Source organism: Notechis scutatus, chromosome 1, assembly GCF_049901735.1.
Source record: "Notechis scutatus isolate UNSWTSFEM ecotype Mainland chromosome 1, rNotScu1.2, whole genome shotgun sequence".
NCBI lineage: Eukaryota > Metazoa > Chordata > Lepidosauria > Squamata > Elapidae > Notechis > Notechis scutatus.
The window spans coordinates 167,003,994-167,016,000 of NC_142009.1; the positions used below are offsets into that span (position 1 = coordinate 167,003,994).

At 37.9% G+C, this 12,007-nt stretch overlaps 2 protein-coding genes across 14 annotated transcripts in view; one reads left to right on the forward strand and one right to left on the reverse strand.

The window, feature by feature from the left end:
- Window positions 1-12,007, forward strand: part of KANSL1L (KAT8 regulatory NSL complex subunit 1 like) — a 58,576-nt gene that overhangs the window by 15,982 nt on the left and 30,587 nt on the right. For 8 of the 10 annotated variants that reach the window (XM_087949665.1, XM_087949649.1, XM_087949673.1 and 5 more), the window contains 3 exons: window positions 2,927-3,121; window positions 4,972-5,093; window positions 7,018-7,222. In XM_087949665.1, coding sequence (XP_087805791.1) covers window positions 2,927-3,121; window positions 4,972-5,093; window positions 7,018-7,222 — 522 coding nt within the window. The remainder of the gene's footprint in view (window positions 1-2,926; window positions 3,122-4,971; window positions 5,094-7,017; window positions 7,223-12,007) is intronic. The other 2 variants (XM_087949678.1, XM_087949658.1) reach the window with 1 other exon arrangement.
- RPE (ribulose-5-phosphate-3-epimerase) overlaps window positions 1-12,007 on the reverse strand; it is a 53,797-nt gene that overhangs the window by 894 nt on the left and 40,896 nt on the right. The window contains exons 6-8 of one of the 4 annotated variants that reach the window (XR_015746510.1): window positions 6,161-6,277; window positions 4,965-5,054; window positions 254-297 (exon numbers count right to left, since the gene is read on the reverse strand). Coding sequence is in view for 2 of the 4 variants with exons in the window: in XM_087949703.1 (XP_087805829.1) it covers window positions 6,725-6,793 (69 nt within the window). In the remaining 2 variants the exon portion in view is untranslated. The other 3 variants (XR_015746511.1, XM_087949707.1, XM_087949703.1) reach the window with 3 other exon arrangements.

The following is a 12,007-nucleotide window of genomic DNA, read 5'->3' on the forward strand; positions in this document are numbered from 1 at the left end:
TTTTAATTTTATGTTTAGTTGCTATAATTGCATTGGTTATAATATTGTTTTCTGGAGTACTTGATAAGAAATCATGGAGAAACACAGAGAAACAGAAACAGTTTTATATATTTAGCAGCTTGACTACAACATCTTACATTATGTTTTGGTTCCTAACTACTTACAGTAAATCTAGATTTTCAGTTTTTAACTTACTGTAAAAGCATGAGGAAGAATTTAAAAAAATTAAAGTCATTTAATTCCTGATACTTACCGTATTTTTCTGGAATATAAGATGCTCCAAAGTATAAGACGTACCTAGTTTTGGGGGAGGAAAACAAGAAAAAAAAAATCTGCTTCTGCCTCCCAGCAATTTGCCTCCTTGCAGCAAACAGCAAACAGCCTGTTTCAGTTTCAACACAGCATATTTGTCAGGAGACTGATCTAACCAACAGTCAGCTGCTTCTGCTAATCAGACTGTGCTGAAGCTGAAACAGACTGTTTGCTTCAAGGAAGCAAATTGCTGGGAGAAAGAGGCTAAAGGATGGGGGCTGGCGGGTGGGCATGACTTCGGCAACATTCACTGTATAAGATGTACAGACATTTCCACCCCCTTTTGGGGGTGGAAAAAGTGTGCTTTATACTCTGAAAAATACGGTATCAGTACTTATATATAATCAATATGTCCAGAGGAGGACTAAGAAAATTTTCTTCCCAGGATTTCCATCTTTTTCCTGAGAGTGGTAGAAGTTTGAATATTACTGTATATCAGCAAACAAAAACAATAAAATAAAATAAATCCCAGCTGAAATAGTGTGTCCTTTTCTGGCTGACTTCATCTGGCTCAGAAGCAAAGGAGGTTCAGGCCTGATTAGTTCTTTAGTGAGACACTCCAGTGTATATCAGCCATTATATACCATGTTTCCCCCAAAATAAGACCTAACCAGAGAATAAGCCATAGCCTGATTTTTAGCATACTCCTAATATAAGCCCTGCACCAAAAATAAGCCCCAGTCATCAGCCAGGGTGGGTGGGTGGGTGTGGCCAGAACCAGAGTTGCCGAGGAGTGGAGGCTGATGGTGTCCGGCAGCAACCACGGCCTGTGCAATGTAGGTGAGTTAATTACCTGTCCAAGCAGCAGGCAGAGGTGGGGGAGGCACATGCTCTGTGCAGGCCATGGGAAAGCCGAGAGTTGGTGGGCCGGAGTGGGCAGCCACGAGAGACTCATTTTTATGCGGCGGCATTGGCAGCAGACAGAGGCAGAGGCACGGGGGTAAGGCAGACAATCCGGATGTGCTGTGTGGGCTGCAGGCAAGCCAAGAGATGGTAGGACAGAGGGGGTGGGCAGCTACAGGAGTCTTTCTCTTGGCTTAGCTGCGGCCTGTGTGCCGCGTCAGGATCACCTGCTTTCCACTCATATCTCTGCCTCCACGTGGACAGGTAATCAACTCACCCACGCTACGCAGGCTGCGCAGCCCCAGAGTGCACCGACCAAGGGCTGGGGGACTGCAGCAGTTACTGGACACTGTCGGCCCCTACGTGCTCACCATGTCTTGTGTGTGCGCCAGGGGAGTGGGATGCCCAGTCACACTGATCACCCTGATAGCGTCTTTCCCTCAAAATAAGCCCTAATGCTTATTTTGGAGCCCCAAAAGATACAAGTCTGGGTCTTATTTTCAGGGAAAAACTGAATTAGATTGAGTAGTTTAAAAACATCTCCGAAGAAGTCAGTGGCAAACTATATCTGTGGACAAGAAAATTGCATGGATATATCCATAAAGTCACTAGGAGTTGAGTTTAACTGAAAGGCTCTGCTTTTCACTAGAATTGTGTGGATTGCCCAACTAAAGATATCTTGCTGCAGGGCTATTTCAGCATCACTTTTCCAGTTTAAATTGTCCCAGGAAAAAAGTGCAGTAACTAAGGGTTATCTTGACTGATCACTAAGGATATTGGCAATTAAAAAAAGATATAAATATGCATGTAAATCAGTGAGAAAAGCAATGAAGAATTATAGTTTAAATACCGTATTTATCGGCGTATAACACGCACAGGCGTATAACACGCATCTTCATTTTAAGGGGGAAATTTCAGGAAAAAAAATTTAAAAAAATTCTGCCTGCCTGCCTTAGTTTCTGGTTGTTTGGGAGCAGCTTCTGCTGAGAATAATAACTATTCGCCTCTTTTACTCAGCCAAGCTGTTCCGATTCAACCATTAACGAAGGCAGGCAGGCAGGCAGAACGGAGCACTGCGGGCGGGCGGGCGGGCGGACGGGTGGGGGGGGGGAGAGGCGACAGGAAAAGCCCCCCGCTTCTTTGAAGCAGTTTCTTCCTGTGCTGGTGGAGGAGCGAGAGAGCAACTGAGAGAGCTGACCCAGAGAGAAGGACAGGCTTCGGTTGCTTCCTCCCTCCCCTTCTTTCATTTGTGTCCTTGATCCCGATCCCAGCAGCATTCACCGAAGGCTTTAACATTATATCGCGTATAACACGCATACATCATTTGCCCCCTATTTTCAGGGGGAAAAGTGCGTGTTATACGCCGATAAATCTGATATAGGCAATTTTATGCAAAACAATTTAGAATATAATAAGACTTCTATGTAAGGAACAGGTTGTTTGGTCGTCCCTTAAGGTCCGTGTTCAAAACTGATTGGTTTTGAAGTTTGAACAGAACTAAGATATATATTTAATGCAACTGATTATATGGAATAGATTATAACTATTTCCTGCTATTTTAGTTAATACAATTAAATAAGAAGCTATTTGATATCACTCTTCTGCCCCAGCAATGTCCTAGTTTTTCTGTGGAGCTTTCAATTAATATTTTGGGGAGTTTAAGTGTTACATTTCAGATTTTTATTTATTTTAATTCATTTTTATGTAGCCTATCTACCCTACAAGGTGACTCTGATTATCAGTCTGATTGTGTTCATTTACTATTGTCTAGGGAATGGTGATTTTAGAAGAATGTTCAGTCCCAAAAGAAATCTTGAAGAAACGTACACAATTACCAGATCAAGAGGCATTGAATTCTATAGGGAATTCACAAACTTTCCTACAGAGGCAGGATGTTTGGCCAGAACATGATTTTGAAATGTCACCCAGCAGTCCAACTTTGCTTCTTCGTAATATTGAAAAACAGGTATTTTTTCATATTTTAAATGATTTTTCAATCATTTATGTTTTAACTCATAATCCATAAAAACACTTATACTTTTGTAAGTATTTCTCCCAGATGAAAAAGTGGTGACAATACAGATAATCCTTGAGGTACGACAGTCCATTCAATGAATGTTTGAAGTTACAACACACACCCCAAATACTAAATACAAATCTATTTCAAAGTTACAAACTTACAAATTTTGCAGTCCCTCTCCTCCCCCTGCAGCATACCCAGCCACCTATTTCCCTCCCACCTTGCCCAGCCAGGTCCTCAGAGGCCCCCAGAACCCAGTATGTTGGCCTGCTTTACCATCTTCCCCATTCTCACTCCCTTGTCACTATTCACTTGCTTACTTTTTGACAAACTCAAGAAGTCAGTATAGAGAAGGCTGCTTGCTGGGCCATTTGGCATAAGCAAGAAGAAGAAATCCAGTCTCTCTTGCTTCTGTTGCAATCCTTTCTTCTCTAGTCAGCATAAACTATTACGATTTCTTCTTAGCTCAGCCATGCTAGTTTTACACTAGTGGCGCTAAGAAGAAATGATGGTTTACCCTGGCTGGGGCGGAAAGGATTTACATGGAAACAAAAGAGATCAGATTTCTTCTTTGCTCTAACAGCACTAGTTTTACACCAGTCTTGCGCTGATAGAACAAAATAAGAAATTTGATCTCTTTTGTTTCCATGGCAATCCTTTCCTCCCAAGCCAGAGTAAACCACTGCAATTTGGCATAAAACTAGCACTGGTAGAGCTAAGAAGAAATAGTAGTTTATGCTGGCTGGAGAGGAAAAGATTGCAACGGAAACAAAAGTGACTGGATTTCTTCTTGATTGTGCCACGTGGTCCAGCGAGGGAGCGGCCTTCTCTATCCTGACTTCCTGAACTCATCAAAATGTAAGAAAGTGAATGGTAATGAGGTGGGGTATGGAGGAGGCCCATAAGGCTTTGGAGAATCCAGGAGACAGGGGCAGGCCATAGGATATCTTGGAGGGAGGGGGAGGCCTCCTGGGAGTGCCTGCACTAGGTCTCCCTTAGTTTCCCCTGTCTCTGAGTCACTCCATGCTGTACCTAACAACCTGTGCATTTGTTTAACAAATTCATTGGGGAAAGCAAGGATGGAGGTCATTAGTTAGGTGCTTCATTTAACAGTCCTCGACTTCGAGCATGAATGGGCAGAGTCCATTAATGTCGTAAGTCGAGGACTACCTGTATAGTTAACAGGCAATGTATCAGTAGGAGGGGAGTTTTAAGGAAGATTCTAGATTTGAATTGTACTTGTCTCTTTATGTCTTCATTAATTTTCTGCAAGAATGAAATATAATTTCTGCTTATACCATTTTCAAGGTCTTTTATTGGTAAAATGCTTATTAGCACAAAAAGAAATATTTCAGATTTATGGCGAAAGAGAATTACAATCCTTGACCTTGGCTTTCCTTGAGCTTTACATGTAGTATTCAATTTAAGATTAGCAACTGTTCAAATATGCTTGTATCAGAAAACAACCTTAATAATCAATCATATGCTAGCAGCCATAATGGATTGCCACCTCAAGATATCAGTGATTATTTCTGGGTAAGGAACATGGACATCACAGTTGTAATTTGTTTTGGTTTTTGCATATATCAATGTCTTCTAAATTTTCATAAATCTCTTTAGGATTTGAATTTGATATGGTCTTATTTTGCAAGGCATTTTAAAAATTCAAATTAACTCTTGATATTGGTAAGGTTCAGTTATAAAGCATGGAGTTTAGGTGTAATATGGACACAACTGGTTTTAAGTACTTATAGTATATTAAATTGAATGTATTTTTTTCTTCCTGTACCATTCAGAGTGCTCAGCTGAGTGAAATAATAAGCAGTCTAATTGCTCCCCTTAATCTGTCTCCAACATCATCTTCACTTTCTTCAAAAACCTGTAAACAGAATGAATTGGTTAATGGCATCTCCTTAAGGTAGGTAGCACTTCGAAAACTAAAGGTTAACCTTGGGGTAAGTTTAGCATATATGGGCATATATATAAAATGACAGCATTACCTTGACTAAACATCATCCCCTCCTCCCCAAAAAGATGCTAAAAGATTCACTTTTACAATTTGCTGTTTCCAAGGAACTCAAATAATAGAAATATGTTAATAAATGAAAGCTGAATGGGTGACCATAGGCCAGTTATTCTGTCTCTGCCCAAGCCAATTCACAAGAGTGTTGTTACAAGGGAAATAGGAGGAGGAAGGAGTATTAGGTATGTTTGCTGCCATGAATTATTTATAAAAATAATAAAGGTGAGAAATATTTTTTAAAAAAATACTCCAATTAGTTATCCAATAATTCAGGGCATGGAGATATGCAGTCATTGAGTAGTTTTTGATTAACATTCTTTTCTGTGTAATGGACACATTTCAAGAATGAGCAGTATAACAAACCAAAGTCTGGGGATTACTGTAAATAATGATGATGCTAGAGTTTTGCGCTTTAAATTTACATCATGACAACTTATACATTTAGTTTCAGTAAATAAAAAAGCAGGTGGTACAGGAATCTGTCACCTGCAAAAGACTTATATGGGCATATTGGTGCCCACAAGCACTGCATTGCCTACCCTTAGTATAGATTACAGGTGGCCCTCATTATATGTGGTCCTGTTAACTGATTGATCATTAAAGAACAGGCCTCAAGATTTTTAAACAATCTGTGGTTAGGGCCTTTTTTGTCATTACTTTACACATGTCAGGCTTTATTTCCTAAGCCAGGAGGGAAACTGGCGGCCCGTGGGCCAGATGTGTCACACGCAGGCCACGCCCACCCCATCTCTGCGAAGGGGAGAAGGTCACAATATGTCACATGACTACAATGTGACACCCATGCCCTGAGCAGAAGTAACTATTCAGGAAAACTTAGAAGAATTCCCAAAACTTCAAATAAGTAATATTTACTAAACTAATTAGATACCAAAGAATTTCAGTGGCTGCCAAGGTTCAAGTATGATCCCTATACAGAGGGGGAAAAATCCAAATCCTCTTACTTTTTTATTTTCTTCTTGACCATTTGACTACTTGACCTCTTCTTTTGAGTCATCTGCTTCTTTTTTTCCGGTGGCTTTTTCACAACTTAAGAAGAGGGACCATTTTGATGCCAAGAACTGTGGGGAGTGGGAAGTCACTTTGAGCCATGTGACTCAGCAAGGGGAATTAGCACCAAATTCAAGTACATTGTGGACATACCCAGTGTAGAAAATGGATGAATTTGTTCGTGGGAGAAGGAAACTAGAGGCACTGAAATTAATTATTTTGTATCCAAAGATTCAAAATCTCATGTTTTACTATTCACACTGGAATGTAACGCAATATATCTGAACAACATATATTATTTATGCATATATTAATTAAGTAAAAAAAAAAAGAATGTATGAACCAAAGAACAACTGTCATGGATCCTTACAGTTGGAAATTATTTCTTGTAGTCCAACAATTGCTCAATGCATCTGCTAAAATATTTTGAATCTATGGTTGTTCAACAGTTGTTTGAAGACTTTCTGTGAAGAGGAACTTAGCACTTAATGAGGCAAACTATTAGTAGCTGATTACTATCAGGAAATTACTACTAATTTCCAACCTGAATCTACTTTCCTGTTGTTTTCAATGCATTTTTTCTTGTCCTGTTTTCAGGACAAAAGAAAAGACCACTCCCTTCTTTATATTACTTTAAAATGTATGGTAACACAATTGCTATAGTTCATAAAATCAGTTACTTAATTCTGATACAACTATATATTTTTACATTAATATATTTAAATTAATATTAACTGTAAGTTATTATTATGAAGTGTGGGTTTTTTAAAATATTCTTCACAACCTGGGATAATAGTTAGGTATATTTCAGAGAATCAGAGAACAAGGAAGAAATTTCGTCTTCTAGTAGTTCCCTGGCTGATCAACAACATCCGAAGAGAAGGAGGAAAGAAAAGATGAAACTGAAAACACCTACTGTTGCTCTAATGAGCACATCTGCTCGCACTAGACCACTTCTGAGTTTCCAGAGGAGAAAGCCATATAGAATGAACACAGCTTTTACTTTGAATAACCAGGTGCAGATGTTTTTCCATTTTCTTTAATATAGTGTTAAGATTTATATATATATATTATTTTTGCATATTATGTCTGTTTTTGTGAGAGCCTTGAATATGTAGGATAAATGTGAGGCTGGCTGTACATAAGACTTTCATGTGTCTTACAAATGTCATATCTTAATTAGATTCAGTGAAAGAACAAATGTTATTCATATTATTCTGTACTTCCTTAAAGTAAGAATCAAACATGCAAAGCCAAAATTAGGCATATATTGCAGAAGATTACATGCAATTCTGTCCAAAGAATATTTAAGTTGTTATAAATAAAGGTAGTCTCAGAAACCATCTTCTGTTTTGCAGTCAGCATTCCTAACTTTTCGTTTCATTTTTTTAAATCAAAAGTCAGGAAAAAAATGGTTTACTTCTTCATAAGTTCTTCAAGCAATCTTATTTATCAGCTTAGAAGCATTTTATCGCTTCTCAGATTCTGTGTAACTTTTTAAAAAGCAATTTGATTCTTAGGATGATTTTTTTGCATGAAACACAAAAATCTATCCATAACAATATTTTACTGATTAGCCATAAGGCAATATCACAATACTGGTAATCCTCAAGGTACGACAGATAATTTAATGACTGTTCAAAGTTACAACAGAGCTCTCAAAAGCAATGTACAACCATGATTAGAAGATAAGAATTTTACAAAAGTTATCCGGTCATTCGTATTTACAAATGATCGGGCAACTTCATAATGTTGCAGAGACGCTGAAGCACATTGATCTATCACTTTCCCCCCACATCCTTGATCTGCCAGGTCCCCAAAGGCACTGGGCTTGCTCCCCCCCTTCCCCTCCCCCGTTCCACCCCTCACAATCCTTGCTTACCTTGCAGAAATCTGCAGAACTCAGTATTGTGTGCCATTCTTACTGGGCCATGTGGAGCAGCCATTTGGAAATTGATCTCAGCAAAGCAGCATTTTCCCCGCATTCTGCCTTTCTATATGGCCTCTTTAACTCAAAACAGTATAATGAGCCGTGGTTTGTGCTTTGCAGTTTCTATATTTCCTGGTAAAAAGTTTTTAAAGGAAGGGGGAGAAACAGGAGCTTGTGCAGTGACATGGAAAACAGACAATGAAGGATTCAAGTGTTAAAAGGGCAATGCAGAGGGAGGCCGAAGAGAGCTTTGCCTTCCAGGTCAGGTTTCAAACAAGGCAAAGCAGCGCCTTCTGCATCACCCTTATCTCTGGGGGGGGGGGGGGCAAGGCAGGTGTCCCTGAGACACCCGTACACATTTAATGACCCCTGCATTCACCCCTACATTCATTTAATGTGTGCATTGGGGTGATCCAGGATGAGGGCTTTGTAACTTAACGAGTTTCAATTAAAGTTCTCCCACCTTACGACCAAAATAGATAGGTTATCACTTTATAGTTTATCTCATTTATATTGACATATGTGGCTCTCAATTGCACTGTTTTATTCAAAAAGGGGGCCATTTTATTTGTAATATTTGTATTGTTTCTGCACTTAAAATATGTTCTGAGATATGGGTCTCATGGAAACAACTGATATTCAAATAATATACAATATATATTATATCCTCAGTTTCTCCTATACCTCAAACACATATACATTTATGATAGGGGATTCATCCAAACCCAGAGGTGTTTTAAAAAAGGCAACTGGAGCCTTTTCAGTTCTGACTGAATGGTGGGGGAATAGAATGTTCCTTCTACTCCCCATCAATTCCCCCAACCTTCAGTCAGAACTGAAAAAGCTTCTTGGATGAGAAGCGAAACATTTTCAAGGGGAAAAAAACCTAGAAAGTCCAGTTGCCTTTTGAAAAGCACCTTTGGGACAACCCTGACCTGAATGATTGAGAATCTTGATAGAGATTTAACTTAACGTTCCATATTGTACCAATGTTTTTAGTTGTTCAAATCTCTAATGGCTAAATATCCTTCTTAGATACTAGGGCATTTTTGTAATTATATATTTTTCAATTTCAAAATTATGTTTGTGGTAGCTTATCCATCTTGGCATATCAACTTTACTGAGCATCTTTGTGCATCAGTTTCTTAATTTGTCCAAACATAGCTAAACAAGACATAGGAAGCCCACAACTTCTGATACAACTTGTTAGTTAGTTATAAATGCTAATTGAACTTTATTCTATCAAGTATAATTTTGAGAATATCAATCTCCCTAAAAGTAATTTTCCACCAAGTTTTATACCCTCTAATTTTTAAATCAGTAACAAAACATATGCAGTGTATTCCCAACTCAGCTCTAACAGTGATAGCTTTTAGAGTCCTTTTAGCTATATCCAATGTACTCAAGTGACACAAATGTGTTTGTTGTAAAGGTAATACATGTTTAAAACACCATACTTCAACCCCATATAAAAAGATATAAGAACATGGACTTCATTAACTTTAACAGCAAATTTATGTGTTATTATCATTGTAAGGGAGCTGCTACAGTGATGAGGGAGCCATGATGCAGTCTCAGAAAAGATTCATATGTAAGGAAAAGTTCTAAAAGTGCCCTTTTGGCTCATCATCTAAAAACCTTTTATAAAGACCACAGCATTTGACTTAGAAAGAAGTACTGGTAATTGTAGTAATCCAATCTTGAGGTTATCATTATATGTGCCACCAATTCCAGATTGCTGTTCTCTAAATATGGACAGAATTGGTTCATTATTTAAAGCTGAAGGTCCCAGATGAAATATGACTGTTAAGCCACATCCAGACTCACATGTTTTAAACCTGTTTTTTTAAGGACAATGTGACTTCTTTCAAAATAAACATATATCCTGAACTTTAGAATCCACAACATTTTTGTATTGATAACATGCAGGTTCAATTTTTACTCAATATTCAATTTATGCTTTGTATGAAAAGAAACTATTCAGTGTAACAAAACTCCTTTAGCGGCATTCAAATATTTTCTGTAAGAGTGTTTGTGTTTGTGTGTTACGATGGAATCGTTTTATAACAAAAATCACCCACCACTATGTTTTAAATTTATGAATTGATAGCCAAGATTTTTTCAAAATATAAGTTAACATTACCACCCTTCTGGGTGTGTTGCAATAGAAAAACCACTTAATGTTAGTTAAGTCTGTAACACAACAAAATGATTCAGACACTCACCTCACAAGCACAGCTACTCTTTACTCTTTATTAAAAAAAAATTCAGATTTCCCTGTGAAGGAGAAAAAAGGGATCCCCCTTCTTAAAAAGTCACATGAACTTTAATGAGTAGATTCCTTTTTAAGGTATACAGCATGTTATTGCAAGGAAGAAATAGAGGGAAAGGCACATCAGGTATTAGTTAATTTTTAGCCTTGTCAGAATAAAAGAAATCAGATGGAACAAGGCTTTTTCCTATTTATTCTATTTGAGATCTGATGATGACACGAGAAAGGATTATTTCAGTGTGTTCTGATGATTAGCAGATTCATGTAGAAAGATAAGGTTCCTAAAATATCTAGCTTTTAGGCTATCCATCTTTGCATTAAAGGCTGAGCTGGGAATACCCCCAATACAAAGTCATCTAACAATTATTTAATTGCTGGTTGCAGAATCCATCCATGGACTCAGACTATAAAAGCTGTCTTTTGAAGAGCAGATTTTCAGCAGTTCTGCACTTCTTGTCATACTGCTAGTCATACTGTTTCATAGGGATTTTCTGTTCACTTCCCAGGTCAAGCAGACCTGAGAGCTAGCTAAATTTTCAAAAGCTCCTGGATTTCACTATCCATGATGACATAGCATATCTTAAGTGTACCAAGTCTTTGAAGCGGCTGGCACAACATAAATCAGATTTCCAGGTAGAAAGCTTTTAATAATTTACATGCCTCAGCACCTTAGAAGACTTTTCTCTAGAGCTAGATTGAACCACACAATTCTATGGTAAAGTATGAGAGATTTCCTACAGTGCTTTTTGCAGAAAGATCTTATATTTTTAAATAAGATTGTATATTTGTGGTGGTCTAGTTATTCAAGGTGCTGTTGTTACTCTGTAGCAAGAATTAATTGCCTAAGTGTTTTTAATAATCTAAGCCATACTGGAATAGTCAAAATAGATTGTACCTTTTGCAGAGAATGATCTTACATATTACTAGAGGACTGTGTCTTTTATATCAAAGACATCCAGAAGAGGATGGATCATATAGAATAGATTTGGGTTGATTGCAGAGACAACAATACATTATGAAGGTGTTCTACTTTATCTTAGTACTATTTTTAGAGTTTCTTAATATAGTCAAATGACCAAACAATGTATTAATTGTTGTTGAAGGCATTGTAATATTTAAGAAGAGAGAATAAGTCCTTTGTATTGTGTTTGAAAACAGATTATGATATAATAGTAGTGCTACATGTTCGATCTAGAATGTTTTCTCTGATTAAAAAAAAATCTCTTAGGAAGAATACACGTTCTTCCTAAGTCAACTCAAAAAGCTTAGATTGCCCAAGGAACTGCTGATACAGTTCTACAGAGGAATGTCATCATTTGTACCTCAGTAACTGTCTGGTTTGGCACTGCAACCGAACAGGACAGATACAGACTTCAATTTCTACAGACCCCTCACATCCTGGACATAATCTATTTCAACTTCTCCCCTCAGGATGCTGCTACAGGGCATTGCATGCCAAAACTACTAGATACAAAGATAGTCGTCGTCCCCTTTCCATCAATCTGCTGAACACTTACCGTAATTCCCACATCACTGTCTCTTCTCATCCTCTCATCTTTCCTATCTTCTCCAAATGGTTTCTTGTGATTTATCAATTGT